The following is a 15676-nucleotide window of genomic DNA, read 5'->3' as shown; positions in this document are numbered from 1 at the left end:
TTAACTATCAAAACATCAACTGGTTTCATTGGTAAATTCATCCTGACATCATTTTGCATACCACTCTTATATTCTGGCATTTTTAAATAGATCCACACGGGTGACCTTTGTTTTCTTCTGAATCCAGAGAAGAATTCTGGTGAGCTAATCCCTTCACCAGCTCCTATTTTGACCCTGTTCATAGGTCCCGTAAAAAGCACAAATGCTCAGTTTGCAATGCTGCATTGAAGATCCCCCTGTCAGTTAGCTTTTACCAATTATTTAGTTCAGAAAAATGCCTACTTTGCCTTCTGAAACTTAATTCTGGAAACAGTGCCAGTCTTTTATATAATCAGAAGTAAACTTGCCTAAATCACCGCACAACTGTTTGTCCTGTAGTCTGAACCTCTTAGGAATTTTGCATGTGCTTAAAACAGACTGGATTGTGTTCTTGCTTGCATAATAGTTGGTCATTTCTGACTTAAAAAATAAATAAAACTAAATGGATTTTGCCATACAAGTAGACTTTGACTTATGATACTGTTCAAAATAACGATGGTGCTGAAAAAAAGTAACTTATGACTAGTTTTCACACGATCAAAATTCAGGCAGTTGGCCACTAGTATGTATTTACGAAGGTTGCAGCATTCCAGGGTTACATTTTCATTTTTTCAACCTTCCCAGGAGGCTTCTAACAAGTAAAGCCAATGGGAGAAGCTGGATTTGCTTAGCAGCTGTGGTAAAAAAGTTGTAAAATAGGGCATGCTCCTTAATGACCGCATTACTGCCAGGAACGACTTCCCATCGCCCAGTGCGCTCACACAGAGAAGGCCTCCTCAGGGTACCGTCGGCTAGACAATGTCGGCTGGTGACCCCCAGGGGGAGGGCCTTCTCTGTGGGAGCGCCAGCCCTATGGAACCAGCTCCCCCCTGAGCTTCGGATGGCCCCAGATCTCCAGTCCTTTTGCCGCGGCCTCAAAACACTCTTTTTCCACCTGGCTGACCTGAACTGACAGGGATTTTAATTATGTTTTTAATTTTTAACTGTAATTTTTAACTTATTTTAATTTTAATTTATTCTACAGGGGCCATTAATTTAATTTTATTTTAACTTCTGTATTATTGTATGTTATTGTTGTTAGCCGCCCTGAGTCCTTCGGGAGATAGGGCAGCATATAAGTCCCAATAATAAATAAATAAATAAATTACTTAGCAATGGAAGTTCCGATCCCAATTGTGGTTGTAATGTGAGGACTTGCCTATAGAAACCGGGATAAGACGACTACTGTAAATGCAAAAGACAAATGAAAAATATTGGTACAACTCTACGTTAATGCCATCTCTGAATTTGAATTATTGCAGAATAATAGATTTGGAATATAAATCTGCCTGGCGTCATGGTTTATCAGAATAGTGTGATCTCACATAGGAGTACCAAGCTATTCCATGAAGTTAATGTGTATTAGAAATAATGTACTTTTTGTGTTGTCTCCTGAAGGAAATATGAGTGGATGTGAAGATAAGAAATAGCTTGTTTGGTGGAATTATCAAGGCAAAAATAGCTTATAAGAGACACAAGGCTAACTTTCCTTGGTCTCACTTAATCATTTTTTTCTACAGAGCTGGTTTCTCTACTTTCAGTTAACCACAAGCTTATTATCTAGATGAGGGATCTTCAAACTTGGCAACTTTAAGACTTGTGGACTTCAACTCCCAGAATTTCTCAGCCGGCTGAGGAATTCTGGGAATTGAAATCCACAAGTCTTAAAGTTGCCAAGTTTGAAGATCCCTGATCTAGATTCTAAACCGTAATTTGGCAAGCAGATGAAACAAAAATTAAATGAGTTTAAATATATATGTGCATGTGCTGTTTTAAGGCCAACTATAGATTAATTACAGTTTTACATAAACTGTGTGTAGGTGAAACTTTTTTATACTAGGAGTAGGAGAGAGGAACTATTTTAGGACTCTAGCATAGGGAGAAAGAAGGCTTAGTCCTTTTTTTTTTTTATTCCGTTTATGCTTCAGTTAGCAGAAAATAAACTGCCATTCTTTCTGTCTTAATCGGAGGGGAAAGCCAAAAATTAAAACCTAGTATTTAAAACAGATCTGTCCTGTCAATTATTATTTTACTTTAAAGGATGCCCCCCCCCCCGAAAAAAACCCTTCATCTAAAATTGTAAACAACACTTTTTAACATTACAGATAGTTCTCGATTTACACCACTTCATTTAGTAACCTTTCGAAGTTACAGAGTCACTGAGAAAAAGTGATTTATGACTGTTTTTCACACTTATGACACTTGCAACATCCCCATGGTCATATGATCAAAACTTGTATGCTTGGCAACTGTCTCATCCGTATGACAGTTGCAGTGTCCCAGGGATCATGTAATCACCTTTTGACACTTTCTGACAAGCAAAGTCAATGTGGAAGCCAATTCACTTAACAACCATGTTACTAACTTAACAACTGCGGTGATTCACAACAGCTACGGTGAGAAAGGTCGGAAAATGGGGCAAAACTCACTTAACAAATGTCTCACATAGCAACAGAAATTTTGGGCTCAGCTGTGGTCGTGAGCATATGCATCAGTGCAATGCTTTTATTGACTAAAATGTATGCAATTAATGAAAGAAATCTTGGCCAGTCAGTGGCAGAAAGCTTTAGCTGCTAGAACTTATGTGACTGAATCTAATCAAATGAAGTGCAGAAATGGTTCTACATCCTGTTTCCCATTGAAACATTGAAGTACAAAATAATAGAATATGTTAACCATTTCAAAATAAATAATTGATCTCAGAGGCTAAAAGAAAATATGTTTTAACTTACTCCAATTGCAGTATATAATTTTTGGGAATTATCTGTTAAAAGAATTTTGCTTAATCTTAGGAAAATATATGACAGCTTTAAAGAGTTCAGACAGGTGTTAAGTAGACTACCTTCTATGCTCCAAAGCATAAAAGCATCTCGTTATTATTTTCAATATATTGTTTTTAATTTTTTTGAATATCAGTTGTAGCTCTAGGGAAATCAAATGCTAAGAGCATTAATCCTTGAAAAACGATTCTTCTGCGATGTTGCTAATGGATCTATAGACCTTTATTTAATATCTGTCCTGCATCTGGATAATACCTTTTGTTGGTTTTCAGAGTTGCATCATGCCTCTAGGTTTTTTGTTTTTGTTTTGCTGCTTTTCAATTTCCTCTCCTCAGAAAAGTACTTAGCAGTTTATTTTATATGGTAGGGAAATATTGTTGGGTCAAACCAATAACTCACCAGTCATTTAAAGCCTAAGCTCTGAATGACCTAATTAGCTTCATTTATGGAGAAAACATTTATTCCATCTTGCATCTTGTAAGACACAATGTTTTTGTGCATTGAATTTAATAAGTTAATATTATTTAAACTAGGATTTGTCTGTGGGCACTTCAACATAGGCTCTTTGCACCACTGCAAAACCAGACCATAAACCAACTACAGTATATCCAGTATCACGTAGAAATATTATTTATTTTTGCTTTGCAAAAGTTATGGGTAGCCATTTTTTCCTCTCGCCAGAAATTCTTACCTCACTGGATCCCAGGTGTCATATAATGTTCTGTTCATAAGTCCTTGAAATGTAATGTTGCCTAGCAGCTTCAAAGATCTCCCTTCATGGCAAGCATTCAGATTTTTTTTTTGCACTGGGGGTGGGAGCCATATGATCAGACAGATGCCCATCACTCTTCAATTGCAGCAGTGTTGATTGCTTGGCTGGCTTCACAATGATTCGGTGGAACTGGGGAGTGGAAATGGGACTGTGTGGAAGAGCCTTGTTTTGAGGAAAAGAACCTAATATGATTTCTTTTGTTTTAGCTGGGTGTAGCTCCCAGAAAGATATTGAAATTGAAAGACCTGTCTATGCCAAACAGCAAAGTCCTAATTCTAGAGCGTCTACTCAGTCTGAGAACTCTCCTCCCAAAGCAATGAAGGTACAATGGAGACTATTTTTCATTACTAGCAATGGGCAATATAGGAAAAAAATCTATAATGTAAATTAGTTGGTGAGAATTGTACATTATTTTCTGTGTTTCCTTTTGTAGTCATGCTGCTTTTTGAATTCCAAGTTTTATTAAAGTTATCTTTCTGCACATTTTAGGCCATGAAAGTATATTACATTATAGTTCTGTGAATTTGTAAAAATATATTTACTTATTCCTTTGTTAGATTTTATGTCTTTAATTTTTCCCGATTAACACCTTTTTTCTCAGTTCTGGGATATAGATTGAGTTGAGAAAAGGTGAGTGACCTAAAATCACCAAGTCGGTATCTCTAACCCTATTCCGCTGGCTTTGAGGATCTCTCAACAAAAGTTATTTTAAAAAAATGTATCATTGGTACAGTGGTTTCTATATAACACAATTTAATTTTTATTCAACATACAGAATAATGCATTCAAAATAAGCAACACAAATACGTTGATATACAAATGAAGAATGACATGGCTGCATGTACATGTGTGCACACAAATGAGAAAAAATACATATATAGGCCTAGAAAGATCTAGTTTTTTAGAAACTCGTTTCAGGACTGGCATATTGGTATAATTCTACATTGGAGACCCTAAGCTTGTTCCATTTCTGTACTTAACAAATTTGCATCAATATATGTTCCAATATCTCAGGGGTTGCTACAAAGAGGAAGGAGTCAAACTATTATCCAAAGCACTTGAGGGCAGGATAAGAATCAAAGGATGGGAACTAATCAAGGAGAGAAGTAACCTAGAACTATGGAGAGATTTCCTGACAGTTAGAACAATTAATTAGTGGAACAACTTGCCTCCAGAAGTTATGAATGCTCCAACACTGGAAGTTTTTAAGAAGAGACTGGACAGCCATTTGTCTGAAATGGTATAGGGTTTCCTGCCTGAGCAGATGACCTCTAAGCTGCTTTCCAACCTATTCTATTCTATTCTATTCTATTCTATTCTATTCTATTCTATTCTATTCTATTCTATTCTATTCTATTCTATTCTACTCTACTCTACTCTACTCTACTCTACTCTACTCTACTCTACTCTACTCTACTCTACTCTACTCTATTAATACAAAATGCTTTAAACTTTCTTTAGCCATGAGGAAGTCCAGTTGCTCACATATCATAAGGTCTATTGTGTTATTGGTGACATTTCTGAAATAATGAAGACAAGTGTCAATCTATATTTTCCTCTACATTTTAATTGCAATAGACTAAATTCTATTCTCAGCTGGGTCTATTAAAGGGGTAGAAAGGTTACTCCATGGTATGGTTTTTGAGTCATAGAAATGTTAATGGAACCCAGAACATTTGATTTCTGTTCTATCACTAATTTGAGGGAGGGGAGTCAGATTTTTGACTGAAATAGGAAATTGTGCAGTATTGCTAATGATTTCACTGATGTGTCCATGTAGTTTTTCTTGAACAGTTCTGTGTGAAATATGTTACAGTATATACCAGGGATAGGCAACCTCGGCTCTTTTATGACTCATGGACTTCAACTCCCAGAATTCCTGTCAGCTATGCTGACTCAGGAATTCTGGGAATTGAAGTCCATGAGTCATAAAAGAGCCGAGGTTGCCTACCCCTGGTATATACACTGTTACTCTTTGTTTTGAATTTTTTTACCTGTTCATAATACTTATCAGCTAAGCCTACTTTAATAGCTTTATAACAAAATAGTTTTCACTGGAGGAACACTTACTATACTTTCCAGTCATCTATATAAGTTTATAAATAGTCATTTGTCTTTTTCAGCTTCTGTTTCCTGCTCCTCTCTATTCCTGTCTTCTGCTTCCCTTTTAACGTGAGCTCATCTTTCCGCTTTCCTGAGTCCTCTCCTCTTTTTATTAACTGGACTTCACAGTTCTACTCTAGTTGCTCCTCATAACATGCTTGAAAAGGAATATACTTCTGCACACTCCAAAAGTTTCTCCCATGTAAGTTGGAAGGGGAATACACATTGCTGCAATTGATGCCATTTATTGCAAGAGCCTGTTCCCAGAGTAAACTGGGAAAGGCGAGGTTTTAATATTCAAATTTATTTCCTGGATTCTTTAAGAAGGATCTACAGTCTGCACTAATTAGGGGAATTCCATGACACTATAGCTTCCCTGATCATTATAATGAAAATGTTTCATTGTGTGCAACATTTCTTTCTTTTCAAAAAACTTTTTCTGTAGAACACAAAACCAGCCTTGTGCTTTTTTTGCCAACCATTTCCAAAAGCTCTGGGCAGCTAATCCATGTGTAAAGCAACGTCAGGTGTTTAAACTAAGTGAAATCTTAACATGCTTTAGGTACAATATTATTAATTGTCATCATTGCTTGAATAATCTGTCTAGCAGCACAGCTCTTTCCTCCAGCTGTGTCCTAGCTATTTGTTTAATTTGTGCCACCAGTCTGTTTTTACTTTTATTTAGACAACACATTCTTATAACATTTATAATGCACATAAAGAGTTTTGATGCATTAGATTACATTCATAATTTCTGCTTTTTGAAACAATTCTAAAAGTATGAAATTATTTCAGTAGATAGTTTATTATAAGAATCAATTGTTTGACAATTGATTTTGAAGGCAGAACATGTGATAAAAATAAGCTCAACTAATTGCTCAGGTAAATTCACTGAGGTTACAATCAGTCACTTACAACCATTCATTTAACAACAGTTCAAAGTTACAGCGGTACTGAACTTACAACCCGTTCTTGCACTTATGACTGTCGCAGAGCCCTGGTGGTCACATGATCAAAATTCTACCACTTGGCAACCAACATTTGCAATGGTTGAAGTATCCTTGGGTCATGTGATCATCATTTGCAAGCTTCCCAGCCAGTTTCTGGCAAGCATAGTAAATGGGAGAAGTTGGTTTGCTTAACAACTGCATGATTCACTTAACCACAGTGATTTACTTAACACTTGTGACCAAAAAATGCCACAAAACTGCACGTCTTACTTGACAACTGCCTTGCTTAGTAATGAAAGTTCAAATCCCAATTGAGGTTGTATGACGGCAATTTGGAAATAAACCTCCGTTTGGTTATCCATGACAGACACTCGCGGATACAGAACTTTTATTATACATTAGCATTATCAACAACCAACACCACACCGGAAGTCAGCCTGCTCCGACGCTTGTTATGGATGGCTCGTCTGAGTTTTCATAACATTTCACAGTAGACTTCTGAATTGATGGTCGAACCACACTCCATGAACTTCACTAGCAGTACTCCTTTGGCATCTTCACATTTGATGGGATTTTCTATGGCATCACTTCCGGTGTGGTGTTGGTTTATGATAATGCTCACCTGCACATCACTAGAAGCACCCAAGAACTTTTGAAGCAGTTCTGTTGGGATGTTTTTGATCACAGCCCAGATTTGCCGCCAAGCAACTACTACTAAGGAATTTCAAACCTTGTAAGATGTTATGACAAGTGCCTCAATTCAAATGGCGATTATATCGAAAAGTAATGTAATGATGTAGTTTTCTAATGTAATAAAAGTTCTGTATCTGCGAGTGTCATTGATCACCAAACGGAGACTTATTTCCGAATTGCCCTCGTATAAGTTGAAGACTACCTGTATTATGGCTGCCATCGTGACTTTTTGACCACAGCCTGTAGGTACCCTTAAGCTTCCCTAATTCCTTGTGCTTCTTCAATTTTGTGTATACTTTCTCATGCATTTTCTGCTTGGGTGAAGGCAGAGCCCCAGGCTTGGACAGTGGAAAAGAGAGAAGAGGAAAAATCTTACATGCTTCAATCATAAGCCAGTTCTGAGTGGTGCTGACTGACTAAGTTCTAGCATGCTTTTTAGCAGACCTATTCTAAGCATTAGTTTGCCACCTTGAATAAAAACAAAATGTGAGTTTCTGTGTGGCATTTAAACGGAGTAGCCTTGATAATGCTCAGGATGATGGCGTTTTGGTGGTGAAACTAATCAGTGCTAACATTTTAAGAATTTGATTAGAGCCTTTAAATCTGTCTTCATCATTTTAGACTCTTGAGTGCCTTTGCTGCTTTTGCTCTTGGTCTGCCTCTTATGTTACTTCTCTTTTGAATCTGCTGTCCCTTTAGAGATGCTGAAGATGATACAATTGTAACATTAAATTGGTAGAAATCCAGAATTTTGTCCATTCCATCTGGTTGTTTGATAAATTTTGGAGACGGTTAAAAATAGCAACAAAAGATAGTTTGCTAAATTATTTTGGGATTTTGCAAACGTTTTCAAGAATGGCAACCCTTCTAATGTGACGGGATCTAGGACTAGGTACACATAGGAGAGAATGTTATTTTTAAAATAAACAATTTAATCTGTATTAACTTTAGAGGAAGGTTCTGTAGAGGCTCAGGACTCTTGAATGAAAAATATCAAAAGCTTGTTCATATTTACACCATTCGTCCACTTTTCTTCCAACAGAAGTTTCAGGTGCCAGCAAAAGAAATATGTATTGCTTGCAAGAAGACTGTATATCCAATGGAGCGCCTCTTTGCAAACCAGCAAATCTATCACATTAGCTGTTTCCGGTGTTCTTACTGCAACAGCAAACTCACGTAAGCCTCAGACAAAATAAAAGTAATTTACTATAAATGTAATGCAACGCTCTCTACATGGGGCTGCCCTTGAGGACCACCCGGAAGCTCCAACTGGTACAGAATGCAGCCGCGAGAGTTGTGTTGGGAGTCTCCCGATACTCCCACGTTACACCTCTGCTCCGTGAGCTGCATTGGTTACTAGTTGTCTTCCGGGTGAGATTCAAGGTATTAGTAATGGTGTTCAAAGCCCTACATGGCAGGGTTCCGGAGTACCTTAGGGAACACCTGCTGCCGGCATCAACTTCCCTCCGCCCTGTGCGTTCCCACAGAGAGGGCCTCCTCAGGGTGCCACCGGTCAGAGAATGTCGATTGATGGCCCCCAGGGGGAGAGCCTTCTCTGTGGGCGCCCCGGAGCTATGGAATCAGCTACCGGTTGAGCTCCGGACGGCGCCCGATCTTTGCTCCTTTCGCCGCGAGCTAAAAATATACTTTTTTGAACAAGCTGGCCTGGCCTGATGAGGGGACTGGGGGGGGGTTGTTATTGTCATTTTATTGGGGTTTTAAGATGTATTTTTAGTATAAAGGTAAAGGTAAAGGTTCCCCCGCACATGCGTGCTAGTCGTTTCCAACTCTAGGGGCCGGTGCTCATCTCCGTTTCATAGCCGAAGAGCCAGCGCTTGTCCGAGGACATCTCCGTGGTCATGTGGCCGGCATGACTAGACGCCAAAGGCGCACGGAACGCTGTTACCTTCCCACCGGAGTGGTCCCTATTTTTCTACTTGCATTTTTACGTGCTTTCGAACTGCTAGGTGGGCAGAAGCTGGGACGAGTAACAGGCGCTCACTCTGCTACGCGGCACTCGGGATTCGACCCGCCAAACTGCCGACCTTCTGATCGACAAGCTCAGCGTCCTAACCCACTGAGCCACCGCGTCCCTAATTTTTAGTATATGGGCATGTATTTAATCATTTTTTTAACTTTTGTAATCCTGTATTTTTATTCTTGCCCTGTTCACCGCCCTGAGTCCTTCGGGAGAAGGGCGGTATAGAAATATTATTAAATTAAATTAAATTAATGTTCTAATGTGCTTTAAAGTAGAGAAATGTTTTTAGTACAGTAGAGCTATACACCAAAATGTGAACCGAGTATAGTGGATGGTCATGAGAAGTTTAAGAGATATAATAATTTGGGGGCAATTATACATGCTTACAATGAAGTAATCATAGATAATAAAGCTACTGTGGGATTTCTAATTGTGGTAGTAAAAAGAAAATTATAATTCATATGATCATATAAGCTTAAAAATTAACAGCTTTAGAGATGGAGAAGGCTACTAATCTATATTTTTTTTCAAAAATATGATCAGATAACTATTGTCGCTAATGGGAATTGCTGGGGTTAACGTTGCTAAGCAATGTAATCTCATGACATTGCAACCATATTCCTTAACAATGGAAATTCTAGTCTCAATTAACATCATTAAGCAGGAATTATCTATATTTCAAATCCATTTTTAAGATATTTAAAATTTAATAGCTGGAGCAGTAAAGAGTTGGACAATGAGTAAGAGCACACAGTTATAGCTAATTGGTTAAAGAGAGCTGGCCACTGCATGAGGGAATCTGAGCTGTGATTGGTTCCTGTGAGAGCAAAGGGGGAGTTTCCTTGTTTCCCGCCTTTTTCCTCTGTGCCGTGTGTGTGTGTGTGTGTGTGTGTGTGTGCGCGCGCGCTCTCTGTTTTACCTCATGATGTTCCTGCTGTGTTGATTTACCTGACGATGTTCCTGTTTGTCTATCTTATTTACTGTAAATATACTGGTTCGTGTCAGCCTCTCAGACTCCATTTGGACACTGGCTGCGCAATTCCCTGACAATTTTCTAGTCAAAATCCACATGTCCAGTTAAGTTTTAAAGCTAAAAAAGTGATTTGACCTGAAATGAATTGTTGTACAGTGTTTAATATTACAGTTTCCATCTGCAGATGGGGTACAACAGTTTTCTCTTTATATATGGCCCTTTGAAATAAGTACAACAGCAGGTGTTCCTTTTAGTAACCATGATTTCTTTTAAACTATGACTACTTTTTATATCTGAAATTTTTTCCCTTTTAAAATTGCTATATAAGGAAAGTGATTCTAAACAGAACAACTAGTGTAATTAGACTGCTATAATATTCAACAGTAGATGCATGCAACTGCCCAATCTCATATGTTACCTTAGGTTGTCTTATGGAGTCAGTGATAAAACATGACTTTTTTTATTTTGAAGGCATGGTAAGCTTCTTCAATTCTTAATGGGCATTTTTATTTTATTTATACAGACTTGGAACATATGCCTCTCTTCAAGGACATGTTTACTGCAAGCCTCACTTTAACCAGCTCTTTAAATCCAAAGGTAATTATGATGAAGGTTTTGGACTTAAGCCTCACAAAGAACCATGGGCAAGCAAAACTGAGAATGATGACTATATTGGAAATGCCGTGGAAGCCCCTCATAGTCCAGGAGTAGAAGATGCCCCAATTGCAAAAGTTGGGGTTTTAGCTGCCAGCATGGAGGCAAAAGCTGCTGGAATATCTGAGAAGGAGGAAAAAACTACAGAGACAAAAAAGTTGAAGATTTCCTGGCCACCTCCTCCTGAACAAGGCAGTCAAGGGAGTATCTTGGAAGAAGGCATTAAAGTATTCAAACCAAAGTGGCCCCCAGAGGATGAGGTCCATAAACCAGATCCTCAGGAAGAAGTGGACCAAGATCTTAAGAAGTTACGCAGAACATCATCATTAAAAGAAAGAAGTCGACCGTTTACGGTAGCTGCCTCATTTAGAACAGTATCTGTGAGGAACTATCGGATGGAAAACTCATCTCCTCCCAAGCAAGAAATAAGTACAGCGCAGCAAAATGACGAGTTTGTGAAGGAAATGGCAGTCAAGAACAAACCAAAGGAAGAAAGCAGTACAATTGAGTATTTTGGCACCACAAATACTGCTGAGAAGGATAAAGAACTAGATCAAGAAAAGGAAGAAGCTCAAAATGAAGAGTTCCTATTTAAGAATGGGCAGAACAATGCTGAGCCAGAGGAGGAGGAGGAAGAAGAAGGTGGTACAGGACAGCCAGCATCTCTTGAGAAAGAGCCAATGATTTGTATCTCTCCAGAATATACATGCTTGATTCTCTCAAGTGAAAAAGAATTCCCCACTAGTCCAAATTATAGATCCAAAGATGTAGGGCTTTTTGAAGGAGAAGACCAAGAAGGTTTAACTGTGGAAGAACAGATCAAGAAGAACAGATACTATGATGAAGAAGAAGATGATGATGATGAATAGATTTTATTCTCTCTTTTTTTTCTTTAAATAGAGGGTGCAGAGTCTTAAGTTGGAGTTTTAACGTTTTGTTCTTTCCTAAAGCAGGTGTCTTTATGAAAGTGACTTTGTGTTGCGAATTAGTGTGAAAATCACATAGTAATACTTCAGATCTATTTTATAGGAATATATTTTGGAAACTTACAAGAATGTTACCAATTTTTTGATGAAGCTTAAATGCTTAAAATTGTAGATAGCTGCTGCCCCAGTTGAGCGAAAATGTGTTTCACATTCCATTCTGTAACTTGGTCACTTAAAAGGCATTGTATTCTCTTCTGCTTACACAATTTCAGCCATTTCACAGTTGAACGAAAGAGATAGGGCTTTGATATACTTAATTATGATATTATCACTACTAACAATACTATTGCAGAGCTTCCAGATCAGTTTCCAAGGGATAGGGACTACTTTAAAAGAGACTGCACTTTAATGTATATATAAAAAATTAGTAATACTTTTTTAAAATGGTGTTACACTTTTTTCAAGAGAGACATTGTTCAGTACCTACAGTATAATATGCAGTCTGCAATTTGATAGAAGAGGATGGCTGACTTTGCTTAATGAGGATTAGGAGAGAATCTTTCCACTTTGCCTTTTATTTTATTTTATTTTGTCCATACCACTCTGGTTGTAAATTGGCACCCAGGTGCCTATGAGTCAATTGGCTTTCTCCGAGCTGGGCTTAGGGGCATCTTTATTCCCAAGAATCAACTACAGAATGGCAAAACTTCTGTCTTTCGGATATTATATTTACCTTCTATATTTGCTGTCCTGAATAACATTTTTCCTCTTGAAAACATGATTTTCTTTTTTGACAAGCAATCAGAGTTCTCTGTGAACCAAACTGCCAGATTTGAGTCAGTGTGAAAAAAGTTGCAAGAAAAAGAATCTATACAACGATAAACTTTTTTTTTTAGACTTATGTGTTTAGAGTTTTTCAACTTGGCTGCATGTGTTATATAAAACATAGTATTTTGAATTGGTTAAAAAGTTAGTTGAAATAATTTTAACAGGGCTATGCAGCTGTTTGGATTCAATTCCAAAATGGAACTTGAAAGTCTGTGGAGCATAAAACAATATACTCAGGCATCTTTTTAAAGCATCCTTGTCTTTTTCCAGATCAGATGGCAACTGCTCAGGGCAGATGAGCAATCCTGGGAAAAGATGTGGCTATTTTAAAAAGTTGTAGACCAATGCTTTGGTTCACACATTTCCCTGTTTGGAAGCACCTTTTGGGAACTGGATCTGATGCATTGTATAGCTGTTATTTTTAATCTGTATTATTTGTTTACTTAAATTCTAGCTACAATTTTGCAATTGTGAAATATCTTTCTTTTCTTACCAATATTGTATAGTTTGAAACATATTTACTTAATAAATGCTCTGTCATTTTTTTGTGGGAAGCTTTTAATTCAGACTCTTTTTTATAGAATCTTATTTTTCACCAGGAGGTGGCACTATGTGACTTGTATCTTAACGGTTTTCTTAAACTTTTATTCTAAATAGGTCTACCTATATGGGAATGTTATTAGGTATATAGTAATTTAATTTTTTTTAAAAAATGCAAAGGGTTTAACTTCCATCATGCATGACAAATAGAAAACAATGAAAGATCAGTTTAAACATACTCGAAAGCCCTTGGTTAAAAGTGTACAAGTTTAGCCAATTATAATGCATTTTATGAACTTCTTGAAGGTTTTTGATGATACGTAACTAGAAGATAAATGAGATTTTGGAACTATAATACTGGTAAATAGCTCAGCTCTGACATTTAATATGCCATTAATGCCATCATAGATATGCTTGCTTACCTTTGTCTAATCCTTGGCTTAAGCTAACAAGCTGTGATATGGCTTCTTTTTATCATTCCAACTGTGTACAGTAGATACAGAGACCATTTTGGATCAGAAGTCAGACACTAACCTCTTAAAGAGGATTTCTTCCTAGTCCCACCAAATTACTTTGGGAATGCAGTATAAATTCTTAAGCTTTTGTCACACCACTCTAAAATATCCTAATAAAGCTATTTAGCATTTGTAAGTCTCTTTCAGAATGCTTCAGATATGTGATCTCCACAATCCTTCAGACAGGTAGTAATGTATTTATTAGGATAATGGAGGACACCATCTCAACACAAGGCTTCTGGCATCTTTGCATAAGATTTTGCATCAGCAAAGATTGGTTATAAACTTGTGTAGTCTTCTGAAGGTACATGGCTTCTGGCTCTGCACAGTTCACTTGAAACCAGAGTAAAATTTGGCTTTTATTTTCCAACATTGCAGAGCTTACTGCTTGCCCATTTTTTAAATTCACAAAACTGCTAATGGAGTCTCAGTTTCCGGGCTTGAGACATTATTTTATTTGTAGAAGTCCAGTGTCTTGGATCATTGTCAGGAATCTCTGCTTTCCCAAAGTAACTATCGTAACAACACACAGCCATAATCAGACCAACTGGGGAATCTGCCAATTGGTAAATAGAGGACAATAACTTTGCAGCTAAGGAACCTGCTGTCATGGATGTTGCTCAGAGACAGAAATATTATCGGCAAGAACTAAAAATGATGGGGGTATGCTAGCAAAACAGATAAAATTGAGAATGACTGCAACTGGGCTTCCTCCAGCTTTGCAAGGCAGTTGGGAATGAAGATGGTAATGATGTCAAAGCACTCACAAAGTACCTCACCTAAAGCCACTTGTAGAATTCATGGTAAGTGGAGATTTCAGACCTTTCATGAACAATTCAGTCTTGAGCATTATATGGTCTTAACTCATGAAGTAATTACGCTTTCCCAAGGACTACAGGTAGCTCTCAACTTACAACCATTCATTTAGTGACTGAAGTTACAATGGTAGTGAAAAAAGTGACTTATGACTGTTTTTCACATGACCGTTGCAGCATCCCCTTGGTCATGTGATCATAAGTCAGATGTTTGGCAACTGGCATGTATCTATGATGGTTCCAGTGTCCTGGGGTCATGTGATCACCTTTTGAGATCTGAGAACTAAAGTCAATTCACTTAACAACTGTGTGATTCACTGCAGAGATTCACTTAACAACTGTGGCAAGAAAGATCATGAAATGGAGCCAACAAATGTTTTGCTTAGCACAGAAATTTTAGGCTCAACAGTTTAAAGCAACACAGGTTTCAAGTCAACATTCTTATTTTTCCCTAAAGGTGCTTTTCTTAAATAAATCCCAGGTATCTTTTTTAAAGCAAACAAACATAGCTACCATGCAATAGTAGTGATTCCTACTCAGTTTTAACAGTTGATGTTTCCAAGCGTGAGTACTGATAAGAGATCCTGGACGTACAGTAGTTGCAAGAGACAATGTGAGAAATGCTGTCCCTTGTATAGGAAAAAAAAAACTGGCCAAAAGTTTTTTAAAAAAACAAGTTACAGTATCTGCTGGAGGCTGGGATTATGAAAGGGAAATACATTTTACCAGGTCCAGAGCAGCCATTTTAAGAAAGTAAAGTTGTATATCTGGTATCTTTTTATCCATTCCTTTTCTCTGGATTACAGTTCTTCCCATGGTTCTAAGTGTGGTTTATTGTTGATGTCAGATATTTGTCAGAATTAGAAAGTGGGTGTTTTATCTCATTATATCTCTTCTTCCCCTGGCTTAATATTTGCCCTCCACTTTTAGGGGCCTGGATAACTTCAGCCTCACGACAGCCCCCTTGAATCTGCTATCCCCTCTGCTATCCAGTTCCCTTTAGGCTCCTTGATCACCCTGGACCTGCAGATATCCAGCAGCAGAAGCAGCCAGCATCCCTAAGGAAGT

The 15676-nt window shown here is 37.7% G+C and overlaps 1 protein-coding gene across 6 annotated transcripts in view; it reads left to right on the top strand.

Annotated features, from left to right (window-relative positions):
* LIMA1 (LIM domain and actin binding 1) overlaps nucleotides 1–13288 on the top strand; it is a 70115-nt gene extending 56827 nt beyond the window's left edge. For all 6 annotated transcript variants that reach the window (XM_083351799.1, XM_083351797.1, XM_083351796.1 and 3 more), the window contains 3 exons: nucleotides 3837–3952; nucleotides 8419–8552; nucleotides 10854–13288. In XM_083351799.1, the coding sequence (XP_083207925.1) occupies nucleotides 3837–3952; nucleotides 8419–8552; nucleotides 10854–11853 (1250 nt within the window). In that variant the 3' untranslated portion in view covers nucleotides 11854–13288. The remainder of the gene's footprint in view (nucleotides 1–3836; nucleotides 3953–8418; nucleotides 8553–10853) is intronic.
* Nucleotides 13289–15676: the final 2388 nt, after the last annotated feature.

This window comes from Vipera ursinii (assembly GCF_947247035.1).
Source record: "Vipera ursinii genome assembly, chromosome: 2".
Lineage (NCBI taxonomy): Eukaryota > Metazoa > Chordata > Lepidosauria > Squamata > Viperidae > Vipera > Vipera ursinii.
Note: the sequence above shows the minus strand (reverse complement) of the source record. Positions and strands in the feature narration are given on the sequence as shown.